Source organism: Microtus pennsylvanicus, chromosome 11 (assembly GCF_037038515.1).
Source record: "Microtus pennsylvanicus isolate mMicPen1 chromosome 11, mMicPen1.hap1, whole genome shotgun sequence".
Classification (NCBI taxonomy): Eukaryota; Metazoa; Chordata; class Mammalia; order Rodentia; family Cricetidae; genus Microtus; species Microtus pennsylvanicus.
The window spans coordinates 70,431,784-70,444,535 of record NC_134589.1 but is presented as its reverse complement, the minus strand read 5'-3'; the positions used below and the strand labels follow the sequence as shown (position 1 = coordinate 70,444,535).

Genomic DNA, 12,752 nt, shown 5'->3' with positions numbered 1-12,752 from the left:
GAAGGACAGTTTCTCCTCACGTACGGCATGCAGATGGGGCCTTTTTATTCTCTGTTCCCCATCTAGGAAATGACATCCCAACTGTTTCTGAAAATGTTGACAGACGACAATTACAATAACAACCTCTGTGTCCAGTGACTACAACAAGGTCAAGAGCAGGAGCAGGCACAGTAGAGAAGGCGTCATTTGAATTATTATTAGGTTGACTTGAGAGCCCCCATCAGCCCCAACAACGTCTTTAAGACATAACCTTCCCATCCTAGACTGCACAGGAAATGAGAAAAGAAACCTGAATCTCCCTGTGCTCAGACATGAGATCTGACCTTACTCTTATGATGCTGTAATAAATCCTCAAGGCCAAGGGAACTTAGAGAAGAAACAGTTCATGTTATCTCACAGTTCCAGAGGGAGAGCCCTTAATGGCAAGGAAGACATGGCATGGCAACAGGAACAGGAAGTTAGCTGATCACATTTTCATCCAAACACAAGAAGCAGTAAAAAGAGAATAGGAAGTGGGGTGAGACTATAAACTATCAATGCCCACCCCTCTGATGTACTTCCTTCAGAAGACTGTGCCTCCTAAAGGGTCCCACATAGCACCACTCACTGGAGATGAAGTGCTCAAACATGGGACCTGATGGAGGCCATTTCTCATCGAGCCCTAGCACGATCATTACCACCTACTTCTGTGCAGTTCTTCCTTGCCTCTAACTTGTAAAGAAGAGTGAGCCAGACATACAAACAAATGTCACAGTATTTCCCAAAGGATTCTGAGACACCACACAAACCTCTGGATGCTCAATGAAAAAGTTTGGGGATGAATAGAGTCTTTTTAATGAGCTCAGTTTTCTTTATAGTCAGCCTTTTCCTTCACAAAACATAGAAGGTTGACATGAAACTGTGAAGCATTTGTTTAATTAATATTCTTTATTAATAAGTACCGGGAGTCAAATATTGGGGTAAGAACCTGAATGATCAGAGACGTGACCAAGAAACCACCAGTGACCTCCTCTCTCTGCTGTTCTTCAATCCAAAAGGCTGAGATCCACTCTCAGCCCCACTACTTCCTGACTCCTATCTGTCCTCAGTCCTCCAAGGCTCTTTGGTTAATTTTGGTCACCTAGTGGCTAGCTCCACCCCCTAACTCAAAGCAAATCTTATTGTCAGAATGTGATCAACTGTCACACAAAAATACTGGACTGTGAGTATTCCTGCCTCTTGCATCTGATGTTGAAGCTTCTCTCACTGGCATCACTTATAGATGGCAACTCCATGATCTCATCACCATTGGCACCTTAACGGATCATCATCAAAGCTCACTGGAAGTTACTGAGGATGTGACTAGAGAATGGTTAAATAAATCCATTTGGAAGAGAAAAAGGGATAATAAGATCAGTGGTGCTAATGTCTGGGAGTGGTACATCGAGGAATAGGCAACAAGGTTATGATCCAATTAGGTGTGTCAACAAACTCCAATCTCCCAGCTACTTCAACTGCAATTGATGACAGAGATGATATACAGTGAACCTATCTTTCAAAAAGTTTTGAGGAAGAAATGTAAATAGAAAATTGTTCCATCATTCACTGAGTGTCCTGACCTGACATCCCTGATACTTGGGAAATGCATTTGCCTTGTGTTCTCCTGAGGATGCTGGAGTGTCCAGCAGGTTGCACAGGAGGACACCTCTTCATCTTGGTCTTCACCAGGCTCATAGTTCAGACAGATGAAGCTCAGAAGTGGAGCCCTTGCTGTAACCATCTCTGTTGTTTTGCGTTCAATGAAGACTGGAATCACTGGGGGATTTTACCTCCTGCTCTTAGGGGTCACATGCAAGAAGATTTGTCAACTGTGCACATTGGTAAGTCATATCAGAGTAGAGGAATGCAAGTCCCACATGGGTGGTTTCCCAGACTTGACGTGGTCTCATTCCCAGAGAGTCAGGAAGGAAGGGCCTCCATGGTAGTGAAGCTGCTTCCATGGTTACTGTGGACAAGACTGTAAGTTCAGGTGCAGCTATTCCAGTGAGGAGATATGTGGTTGGGTTCAAGGATGTCTGTGCTCTCAAGGATGGCAAGACCTCCAGTGTGAAATAGATGAGGGCAGAAACTCAGATAGGGACCTGATATGTAATATGGAAGAAAATGGTCCTGAATTTAACTCCATTTTAAAGCCTGAGACATGCTGATGAAGAAATGACCTTAGCAATGTTGCATGGGACACAGTGCAACACTCAGCCAACCAGATGAGTTTCATCATACAAACTCTTGAACAATGGACACATTCACTTACTTTAAACTGTCAACTTGTCAATCTAGAGTCCCTTGGGAAGGGAGTCTCATTGAGGGATTGTGTAGATCAGGATGGCCTGTGAGCATGTTTGTGTTGGGTTATCTTTAGGTGGGAACATCTGCCCACGATGAGTGGCAATTCTTCCCTAGGCCAATGGTCCTGGATTGCATGAGGGTAGAGAAAGGGAGCTGAGTGCCAGCATTCCTACACTCCTCTCTCTATTGCTCTCTCCTATTTAGAGATCCCTGTGATTCACCATTGTGAGCTCCTGCCATCAAGACTTCCCATCAATGACCTACTGTAACCTGGAATTATGTGGGGTTTTGAATGAGAATGACCACAATAGGGTCATCTATTGGGATGCTTTGTCTCTGCTTTGAAGAGATGTTTGGGAAGGATTAGGAGGTGTGGCCTTGCTGGAGGAGGTGTGCCACTCAGTGTAGGCTTTGAGGTTTCACAAACCCATGCCACATTCAATCTCCTCTCTCTCTCTCTCTCTCTCTCTCTCTCTCTCTCTCTCTCTCTCTCTCTCTCTCTCATTAGTCAGTCAGCCTATCCAAACCAGCAATTGAGAGACCTTGTCTCAAAAGCCAGAGTAAAAGGCTCCTGAAAAACAACATAAAATGCTGGCCTCTGGCACTCATTTGCACACATTTGCACACACATGCACAGACATACACAGTCAAACACAGATGCAGATGCAGATTCACACTCACACACTCACACTGAAATACTAATAATAGAAATCCAGAGATGCTGTTTTGACATTTGCCTTGTTAATTTAACAACTCTACAGGTATTGTACATTCTAAGGTTTCTTTTTAAAAAAAAAAACAAACAAAAAAACCCAGATAATATGAAGGGAGTTTCCCAGCTGGTCTGAGATTGATTTCTATATGTACTTAGCCCAAACTCTATGGTGTCTTCAGCACTGGGTTATTGGTGTGTCATTATAGCAACCAAGGACAATGACAATGGCCTCTACTGTTTAGGGTTCCACCAGGGTCTCCTTCACAATAACTTTGTATATATGACTGATGCACTTAAACACCAACCACAGCTATAGTTACCTGCACAATATATAACAACATGAAGCCTGTCAGAATTCCTAACTGGATGAAAAGCTTACAAGTCTCCATGCCTAACCGAGGAGCTATTGGAAGTTTACAGCTGCTGATGGAGAAAGAATCATAAGTGCATGGTGTAGGATCATCCACAGAGAGATGTGTGACCTACCAATCACTACCCACCAAAGAAACATGACTCTCCCTTCCTCAGCAGCCAGCAACTGCCAGTGACTCCTCACCTAGAGAAGGTGATAGGACAACCTCCCTCCCCCAAGGTGGAATTTTTAACTGCATCAGTCATGTGTAGAGCTATGCTGGTAACCATGGCTGCAGGGAGCTCATGCGTGCAGCAGTCATGCCTCTGTCAGAGACCGGCCTTTCACAGCACCCTTTCCACGCTCCAGCTTACATTGTTCTCACCCTGTCTGCTGTGGTGTTCCTGATCCCTAAGTGGAGCGTTTGATACAGATGTCTCATCTTCGGCTGAGCATTCACAGTTACATATGGTCAACACTGAACAGTTAAACTCTCTACATTAACTCCCATCCTCTACAATAAGAAGGTTCTCTGATGAAAGCTGCAAAACCCCATGAGTATAACTATAAACATATTTGACAAGACCCTTAGCAAAATAATACCAATAAGTTCTCTCTTGGAACCTATAGTGACTCTAACCATGGGCCTGAATATTCTCACAATATGAAAATTAACTGTCTCCTATGGAATAAGCCAGTTTTTAATTGGATTATTTGGTATTTTGATGGTTTCTTGAATTCTTTGTATATTTTGGAGATCAGTCCTCTGTGAGGTGTGGGGTTGGCAAAGATCTTTTCCCATCTGCAGGTTGCCATTTTGTCTTGCTTTATCATGTCCTTTGCCTTAGAGAAGCTTCTCGGTTTCAGAAGGTCCCATTTATTAATTTCCTTCTCAGTGTCTGTGCTAATGGTGTTATATATAGGAACTAGCTACTGTGCCAAAACATTCAAGGTTTCTTTCCATTTTCTATCGGGTTCAGTGTAACTTGATTTAAGTTGGACTGGACAGATGGCTCTGCCATGAAAGGCTATGCTCACAATAAAAAACATAGCATATTGAAAGTTATCTCCAGTCATTTGTGACTTTACTGTTTGTACTGTAAGCATCTGTTGTACTGGAGTCATACTGTGAGTGAATAGATGTCTTCCCCACACCTAGAAGAATGATCATGGTTAAAATGAATGAGAATAGTGATAATGGCAATAAACTCCATAAAATATGTGAAATGTTCATAGGGAAAATTTGTCCTTTTAAATGGTTACATTAATAAAAATACAAAACAGTGGGATAGGAACTGAGTCTTCCCCTCTTATTTCCTTGGCAGAAGCAGACAGAATGCACACAGTGAGCACTGAGCACATCCCTAATGAGGACCTTTGAGGAGTCAACCCATGGCATGTCCCATGTGGCAACTAACATCTTACCCTAAAGGAAATCCTGATCTCCAGGGACAGAGCTTGCATCTCTTTGTTTTCTCTCCAGCATCTAGACTTCCCCATAGACAGCCACCTCATTCTAAATGTCCTTGAGAGAAGAGCTCCATCCGTTCTCATCACCCCATGCTATGAATTTACCATCATCCAAGCCCAGGATGGAACCAGCAGAGACAGGGATTCTATGAGAACCTCAGTGAGCAGCAGGTGAGAAGCTGGGGACACAGGTTAGGGACTTGTCCATCCAACCGCAGACTGATACCCAGAGACACGGACTTAAGGTGTGACACTAGGGGAGCCCCCCTCCAAACCTTTCTGTAGATAGCCAAGTGCCAGAGGAAATGTTTCTAAAGAGGAGTCAACTGGGGTTAGTGATGCTGTGACAACAGACCCCTAACAGCCTTTCCTGGAAAAGGGGACTCCCCTCTCAGACATGCAACGTTGTCCTATCCCATGACAAATCTCCATGTTTGTGACATTTGCATCTCTATGTTCATTGACTGTGAGTTGATTCTATAACAAAGGGGTCTGAGACTTAGGCTACTTTGGACACTGCTCTGAGCCCCATAAGAGAAGTAGGCTAGTCTAGGAACTACTCAGTTTATTTGTGCAGTTCAGGGATCCAAACTCACGGACACAGACCTCAGATGTCACGGACTCAGTCCTCAGCATGGCTCACGGGAGGCTAAAGAACGAAAAAGATGCCAAATTGTTTAATCCCACAAACAGATCACTGTCAATGATAGCAGGGCTGTCTGTCTACAAGAAAGCTTCCGTGGATGGTAACTTCTACTTCAGAGGACGCCTGCAGGTTTCCAGTCAGAGGGAGAGCAGTTAGGTGTGTGACATGTCTGAACACACTGGTTTGCTGAGGAAGTGCAGCTTGCTCAGGTGTCACTGTCACTGTCCAGCAGGAAACCTGCCTGTGCCAGGCCACCTCCTGTCACAAATACTATAGTAGGAGAGCAGGGAGAATTTCTGCTGTGGGACAATGCTCTTGTAATGATTTGTCCCTCATATTGGCTTAATAAAAAAAATGGTTGGCCAGTAGCCAGGCAGGAAGTTTACACAGGGCAACCAGACTAAGAATTCTGGGAAGAGAAAAGGAAGACATGCAATCACCAGCCAGACACAGAGGAGGCAAGATGAGAATGTCTCACTTGAAAAGATACCAAACCATAGGGCTAAACATAGACAAGATTTATGGGTTAATTTAGTTGTAGGAATTAGTTAATAATGAGCCTGGGCTAGCTAATAGGCCAAACAGTTTATAATTAATAAAAGCCTCTGTATGTTTCTTAGGGACTGAAAGGCTGTGGGACTGGGTGAGACACAAACTTCTGTCCAGAAATTTTAGCTTGATTCAGATGATGCTCTTAGCACCAATATCAAGTATGTAGGGAAAATCCCCTGCAGACTGCATTTCCTTTCTTCTCTTTGTTTCTGCTCTGAGCACTGTCTGTCCTTAGTCTGGGCACTCTTACAGCTGTCTTGATGGCATGTGTCAAACTTCCTCCTTAGTCTGGGTACAATTACATCTGTGTTGACAGCAGGTGTCAAAATTCTTCCTTTATCCTGCAGCATATACGGTTGCCATAGCCACAGGGTCACTGTCTGGGTTTCTCTAACCAAGCTCCATATACTATGGCTCTAGGTGTTATCTAGAGTTTTTTTTTTAAGTATTTCTTGGGGGCTATACAGACAGGTCAGTTGTTAAGAGCTCTTATTGCTCTCATGAGAAACTGAGGTTGGGTCTCCAGCACCCACATGATGTATAACCCACATGGTGATTCACAGCCATTCAAACTCTAGGTCCCGGGAATCCCATGCCCTCTTCCTACCCTGGAGAGTACGTGGATACACATGGAACACATAAATACCTGAAATCAGGACACTTATACACAAAATATAATGAATAAATCTGATAAATACTTTAGTGATTTATAATGTCAGCACTCTCCATTAATGTCAAGAATGTAGCACTCCCAGGACGAGTCACCACACACACCAGGAGCAAGCACCATCTATCTCCAGTGCCCTGAGATGCTCCTTGTCGAGCCCTGTATACCACCAGGCAGGTCTCATCACATAGAGCAGTGCCTGTAACCTTCCTGATGCTGTTACCCCTTAATATAATTCCTGATGTTATGGTGACCACAAACCCTAAAATTATTTTCATTTCTATTTCATAACTGAAATTTTGCAAGTGTTATGAATTGTAATGTAAATACCTGGTATGCAGGATATCTGACAAGCAATCTCCAGGTGTTATGACCCACAGGTTGAGAACCACTGACACGGTGGCTCTGCCCCTTTGTGTGGTTTGGTCAGCTAGGCGAGCAGTACTCCACTTTCCTGGGCAAACATCTTGGATTCTCCAGGAGCACTGCAGCCCAAATGTCTCAAGTGGCCTCCCCCTGTCCACAGAGGGTTCTTCAGGCCAGCCTTGCCTTTGGGACAGACTGCATTAGATCGCTCCTTATTATTCCGTAATTGTTTAGCCTCCCAGGAAAACACTCTGGTACACTCACAGCAGGCTTTATTTCTCTGCATGCAGTGAGGAGGTGGGCAATGCTCAACTGAGGCCCTTGCATGGGGAGAGTGGCAGATATGACACCAGGAAAACTCCAGGCTCATCTCTCGGGGGTCACACACAGCCAGCTCTCTGAGAGTAGGAAAGAGAGAGAAGCTCGGGGTTTGGGTATAGAGACCGGACACAGCACTTGCTCCTTGGTTAAAATTTCCATAGATGAAAGCTATGAACATGCAGATGAAAGAAAAAGACACTAAGCTTGTCTTGGACTTTCTATTCCATTTTCTCTGTGAATGTGGTTAAATGGCCCAATCCTAAATTTCATCATCTATAAATTCATCTTCTCAATAATAGACAATGGTAAATATTATGGAGGAATATCCTGATGTGGAACGTAGCATACAGGCATGTAGTTCAGAAAGTCTAGTGGCACTAGAATACCATGCTGGTGAATTTACTATGGATTTATTGTGAGATTCTATGATATTGGAAGTGTGGTTGTATTTATTCATCACCAACCAGAAAAGCATTGCAAAATAGAAACTGGTTTTGCTTAAATGTTGGCAAACAATTTTAGTGACTTATGATACTGACCTTCCCACAGACATGGGTGGAGATAATGAGACGACAGTTGCAGAATTCCTCCTCCTGGGGCTCTCTGAAGAGTCAGAACAAGAAGACATTGTCTTTGGAATGTTCTTGGGGATGTACATGGTCACCATCTCTGGGAACCTCCTCATCATCCTGGCCATCAGCTGTGACCCTCACCTCCACACACCCATGTACTTCTTCTTGGCCAACCTCTCCAGTGTCGACATCTGCTTTTCCTCAGTGACCATCCCCAAGGCATTGGTGAATTACATGGTGGGAAGCAAGTCCATCTCTTACACAGAGTGTATAATCCAGATCTATTTTTTCATTACATTTATCAACATGGACGGCTTCCTTTTGAGTGTGATGGCCTATGACCGCTATGTGGCCATTTGTCACCCACTCCACTACACCCTGATGATGAGCCCCAGACTCTGTGTCCTCCTGGTGGCCATATCTTGGGTCATCACAAACCTGCATGCTCTCTTGCACACTCTCCTCATGGTTCGACTCACCTTCTGTTCCCACAATGCAGTGCACCACTTCTTCTGTGACCCGTACCCTATCCTGAAGCTCTCTTGTTCTGACACCTTTATTAATGACCTGATGGTCTTCACTGTGGGTGGAGTGATATTCCTGACACCATTTTCTTGCATTGTTGTTTCCTATGTTTACATTTTCTCTAATGTCCTGAAGATGCCCTCTACCCGTGGGATAAAGAAAGCCCTGTCCACATGTGGGTCTCACCTCACTGTGGTCTCTCTCTTCTATGGGGCAATCCTGGGGGTCTATATGCGTCCTTCATCCTCATACTCACTACAAGACACGGTGGCCACTGTTATCTTCACTGTGGTGACACCACTGGTCAATCCCTTCATCTACAGTCTGAGGAATCGTGACATGAAAGCAGCCCTAAGGAAGATGGTTCTCAGATGCTAGAATGTGAGATTTTAGAGCTGAGAGGACTCCCGGACACCACGCATCTGCTCATCCTTTTGGAGAAGACAATTCACAGATTGGTGCAGAATGAATGCATGACTTTTCCTGTGACTAACACCAAATGATCATCGTTGTGTTTCTTAATCTCAAGCTGGAAGATTCTTGTTTTCATGAGTGCAGTAAATTGCCATCTGAATTGGGCTTATCTGACAGGCTCATCTCAAAAACAAGAAGCAGTGGGGTAACTGGGTGTGTTGTGGTTTGAGATGGTCCCATCCAATCTGTTTGATACCTGCTCCCACAAAGAACTCTGGCTTTTGCAGTGCTTAAAGCTGATTCCCCTTCTCTGATTTCTTCATGGCATCCAGTTCACCTGCTGATGGGTAAATGGAAAGTTTTCCTCTGTCCCAGGCCTAAGCATGTCCTCTACACTTCACAGCTCAGAATGCACCCTTTGCAGACCCTCTGCCCCCCCTCCTGCCCTGTTGGCCTTTTCCTCCTCAGCATGGGGAATGGTCTATTGCTGGTGCCACTCTGGATGGACCCTCTAATCTGGGGACAGTCAGCAAAACTGTCATTGTAGGCAGAGGATATGGTGGCATAAAGAAGATTTTCAAAAAATGTAAAACTATATCAAAGGAAGAATATTATTTCATGATATGTTACATTTATTTATGCTGAGGAACGTTTGTTTAATGATGCAAAGATGTGTTGCATTCTTTTATTTTGCATTTGTTTAATTCTGTGAAGTTGTGTTTCTTTGCCTGTCTGCAATACCTGATTAGTCTAATGAAGAGCTGAATAGCCAATAGCAAGCAAAAGAAAGTATAGGCATGGCTGGCAGGCAGAAAGAATATATAGGAGGAGAAATCTGGGGGAGAGGATCAAGGATGGGCAAGAGAACAGGAGAGGAGGACTCTAGGGGCCACCCAGCCTCACAGAGAAAGAGTGAAAGCAAGATATACAAAGAGAAGGAAGAAGCTCATAGGCCAAACGTAGGTGGGATAATTTAAGTTAAGGAAAGTTGGCTATCAAGAAGTCAAGTTAAGGCAAGGCATTCATAAGTAATAATAAGCCTCTCTGTGTGTATTTATTTGGTAGCTGAGTGGTAGCCCCTCAAAGAGTAAAAGAGCCAAAATAATGAAAAACACAACTACAGTCAAATTAAGAAAGGATCCAGCAAGTTATGAGTATTTACATTAACTAACAATAATCAATAGCCTTCATATGCATGGAAAATATCCAGGAGGTCACAGAGATCATATATAATAATAATAATAATAATAATAAACTGCACGGAACACACAAGAATACAGTTTGCTGTGTGATTTTTTTATTTGCTCTTTTAGCTCTTTGGAGGCCAAATACCCAGCTCCCAAATTAATCACACACACAGAGGCTTATTACAAGTTGTGATGCCCAGTCTTAGCTTGGCTTGTTTCTTGCCAGCTTTTCTTATCTTAAATTACCCCCCTCTATCTTTTCCTGGGGTTTTATCATTCTTACTTCTCTATATCTTATTCCGTGGCTGGGTGGCTGTCTGGGATGCTGGGTGGCTGGCCCCTAGCATCTTCCCTTCCATGCTCTCTCCTTGCTCTTCTTCTTTCTCGTTTCTTCTTCTATTTATACACTCTGCCAGCCAGCCCTGCCTATTCTTGCTCCTGCCTTGCCATTGGCCCTTCAGCTCTTCATTTGACCATCGAGTGTTTTAGACAGGCAAAGTATCACAGCTTCACAGAGTTAAACACACGCATCATAAATAAAGCAACACACCTTAAAATAATATTCCCCAGCAACAGTTAACAGTTAATAGGAGCAGCTTACGGACACTGCAAAGCACAGAGACAGAATTGCACAAGGGGATGCCTCTTCCTAATAAACAACTGGTTCCAGCATTCCAGAGAAGAGGCTTTCTGTTTGTCTCTAACTGAAAAGCAGTAAATGACAATAGAAATGCAAGACAATTTTATCAGGCTATTAGGGTTAGCAATAGACTTGCACGTTATAAACTCCTGTAGTCAAAGCAGAGATGAGTCCAAACATCCCACAGACTAGAGCATGAAGTACAGATTCAGACAGTGAAGGACAGGAACTTGTAGGGATTGGTCACTCCAGGTGTCAACCATGAAGCAAAGAGCCTGTGATAAGTAACTATGTCAGAGCTCCAGAGTCTACTCATAGTATGAGAAAAGATAGTTTTTTTTTAAAAAAAAAGGGCACCTTGCTGATTGTAATGAGATAGTTTTTGCAAAAACCATTAATGAAGTTGAGGAGACCTATCATTTTTGATTTATTGGGAATTTTTATACCAATTAATATTTCTAGAATTTTGTCAAGTGCTTTTTGTGCATCATTCATATGATTGTTTTAGAAGTCACTGCAGTTGGATTTGGTAATTGATCAACACTCGATAGAGGGCTCTAATTTTGTTTAGGCCATACCAATGAAGATGAAATTAATTGATTTGTGGTCTGATCACTAGTAATGTATTTGCTAAACTTTGCATCAAGTTCATTTTAACCCCAACCTCTACTCCTATTTGCCAAAATTTTATATTGTATTGCTATGTGATACATAATATTTATATACTGTGATATATATCATATCATATGTATTTGAAAGCACCATCTTACCAGACAAGATTAAATATAAATAATTAACCAAGAATAGAGCCCTAGCAATGAGCACTTGTGTAACATCTGACTTTCTGAGGATCCTAATTTTCAGTGCTCAGGCAGAATACAGACTGTGAACACTTCATCTGTGTCTCTAATTAGGTCCTCTGAGAAATCCACCCTAGGGGAGCACACACTTGGCACCATCTTCCTGGAAGCACTGTCCCCAGGGATAGAGAATCAATTTATTCACTCCCAGTCACCCAAGCTTAACCAGAGAGAGCCACACGCCTCATTCTAGATGTTCTCTTCTAGGGACAAAGGCCCTTCCCTTCTCAGTATAATTTGTAGATTTCTCAAAATCCAGCCTCAAACATGGCACCAGCAGAGACAGAACTTTCCTGAAGACATCTGATAGCAGGCAAGAGCACCCAGGTAAGGAGGGTGAGGAAACAACAGAGGGCACCCCCACAGCAGGCAGACTCCCATAGACTTGAGCCCATGGGATGACAGAAAGAACTTCATTCAGTCCCTCTGCATCTGGCCAAGGTAAAAGGAGGAAAAGCCTCTCACTCCTCCATGTTTGTGCCTTGTTCCTGCATGAGGTTCTCTGCTCTAGGCACACAGGCAAAGCTGCAACGTGGATAGAGGAAGCACAAGAACAGAATGGAGGTTAGAGGGTTAGGAGCGGTACTGCAGACTGTTAGAAAGAATGCTCAGAAACAGAGAGAGAGAGAGAGAGAGAGAGAGACAGACAGAGACAGAGAGAGACAGAGAGAGAGAGAGACAGAGGAGACACAAAGAGAGACAGAGATGCAGAGAGAGAAACAGGGAGAGACACACAGAGGGAGACAGACACAGAGACTAGACAGAGAATGTCATTATTTTATCCTGGTCCTCTTCTTTGTTCTGTGCCTATCCCCTGGAGTGTGTGGTTGTATAATGAAGGTGTCTCAGACTGTGGCTGCTTGGATGTTTGTGTGTGTGTGTGAGCGTGCCTGTCCATGTGTGTATATGTGTAACACAGAGAACAAGGCCTTTAACCTATTTTGAACTTTCACTAATATTGATCAGCAATTTTGCTAAATCATCTAGCTGCCCACGCCTCCATTTCTTCATGTTAACTATGCGACGTAGTAGCCAATTCCTAGACTGACTTAGCTGTTGTATAAAATGTACATATATATGGTACTAATCAAACAAGAGTAGAATCAGTAATCTTATACCCATTAGAATTCACTCCTTTCA

At 43.4% G+C, this 12,752-nt stretch overlaps 1 protein-coding gene across 1 annotated transcript; it reads left to right on the top strand.

Annotated features, from left to right (window-relative positions):
* Positions 1 to 7,965: 7,965 nt before the first annotated feature.
* LOC142831617 (olfactory receptor 1f45-like) lies at positions 7,966 to 8,889 on the top strand. The gene has a single exon (XM_075941827.1). The coding sequence runs from the start codon at positions 7,966 to 7,968 to the stop codon at positions 8,887 to 8,889; it is 924 nt and encodes a 307-aa protein (XP_075797942.1).
* Positions 8,890 to 12,752: the final 3,863 nt, after the last annotated feature.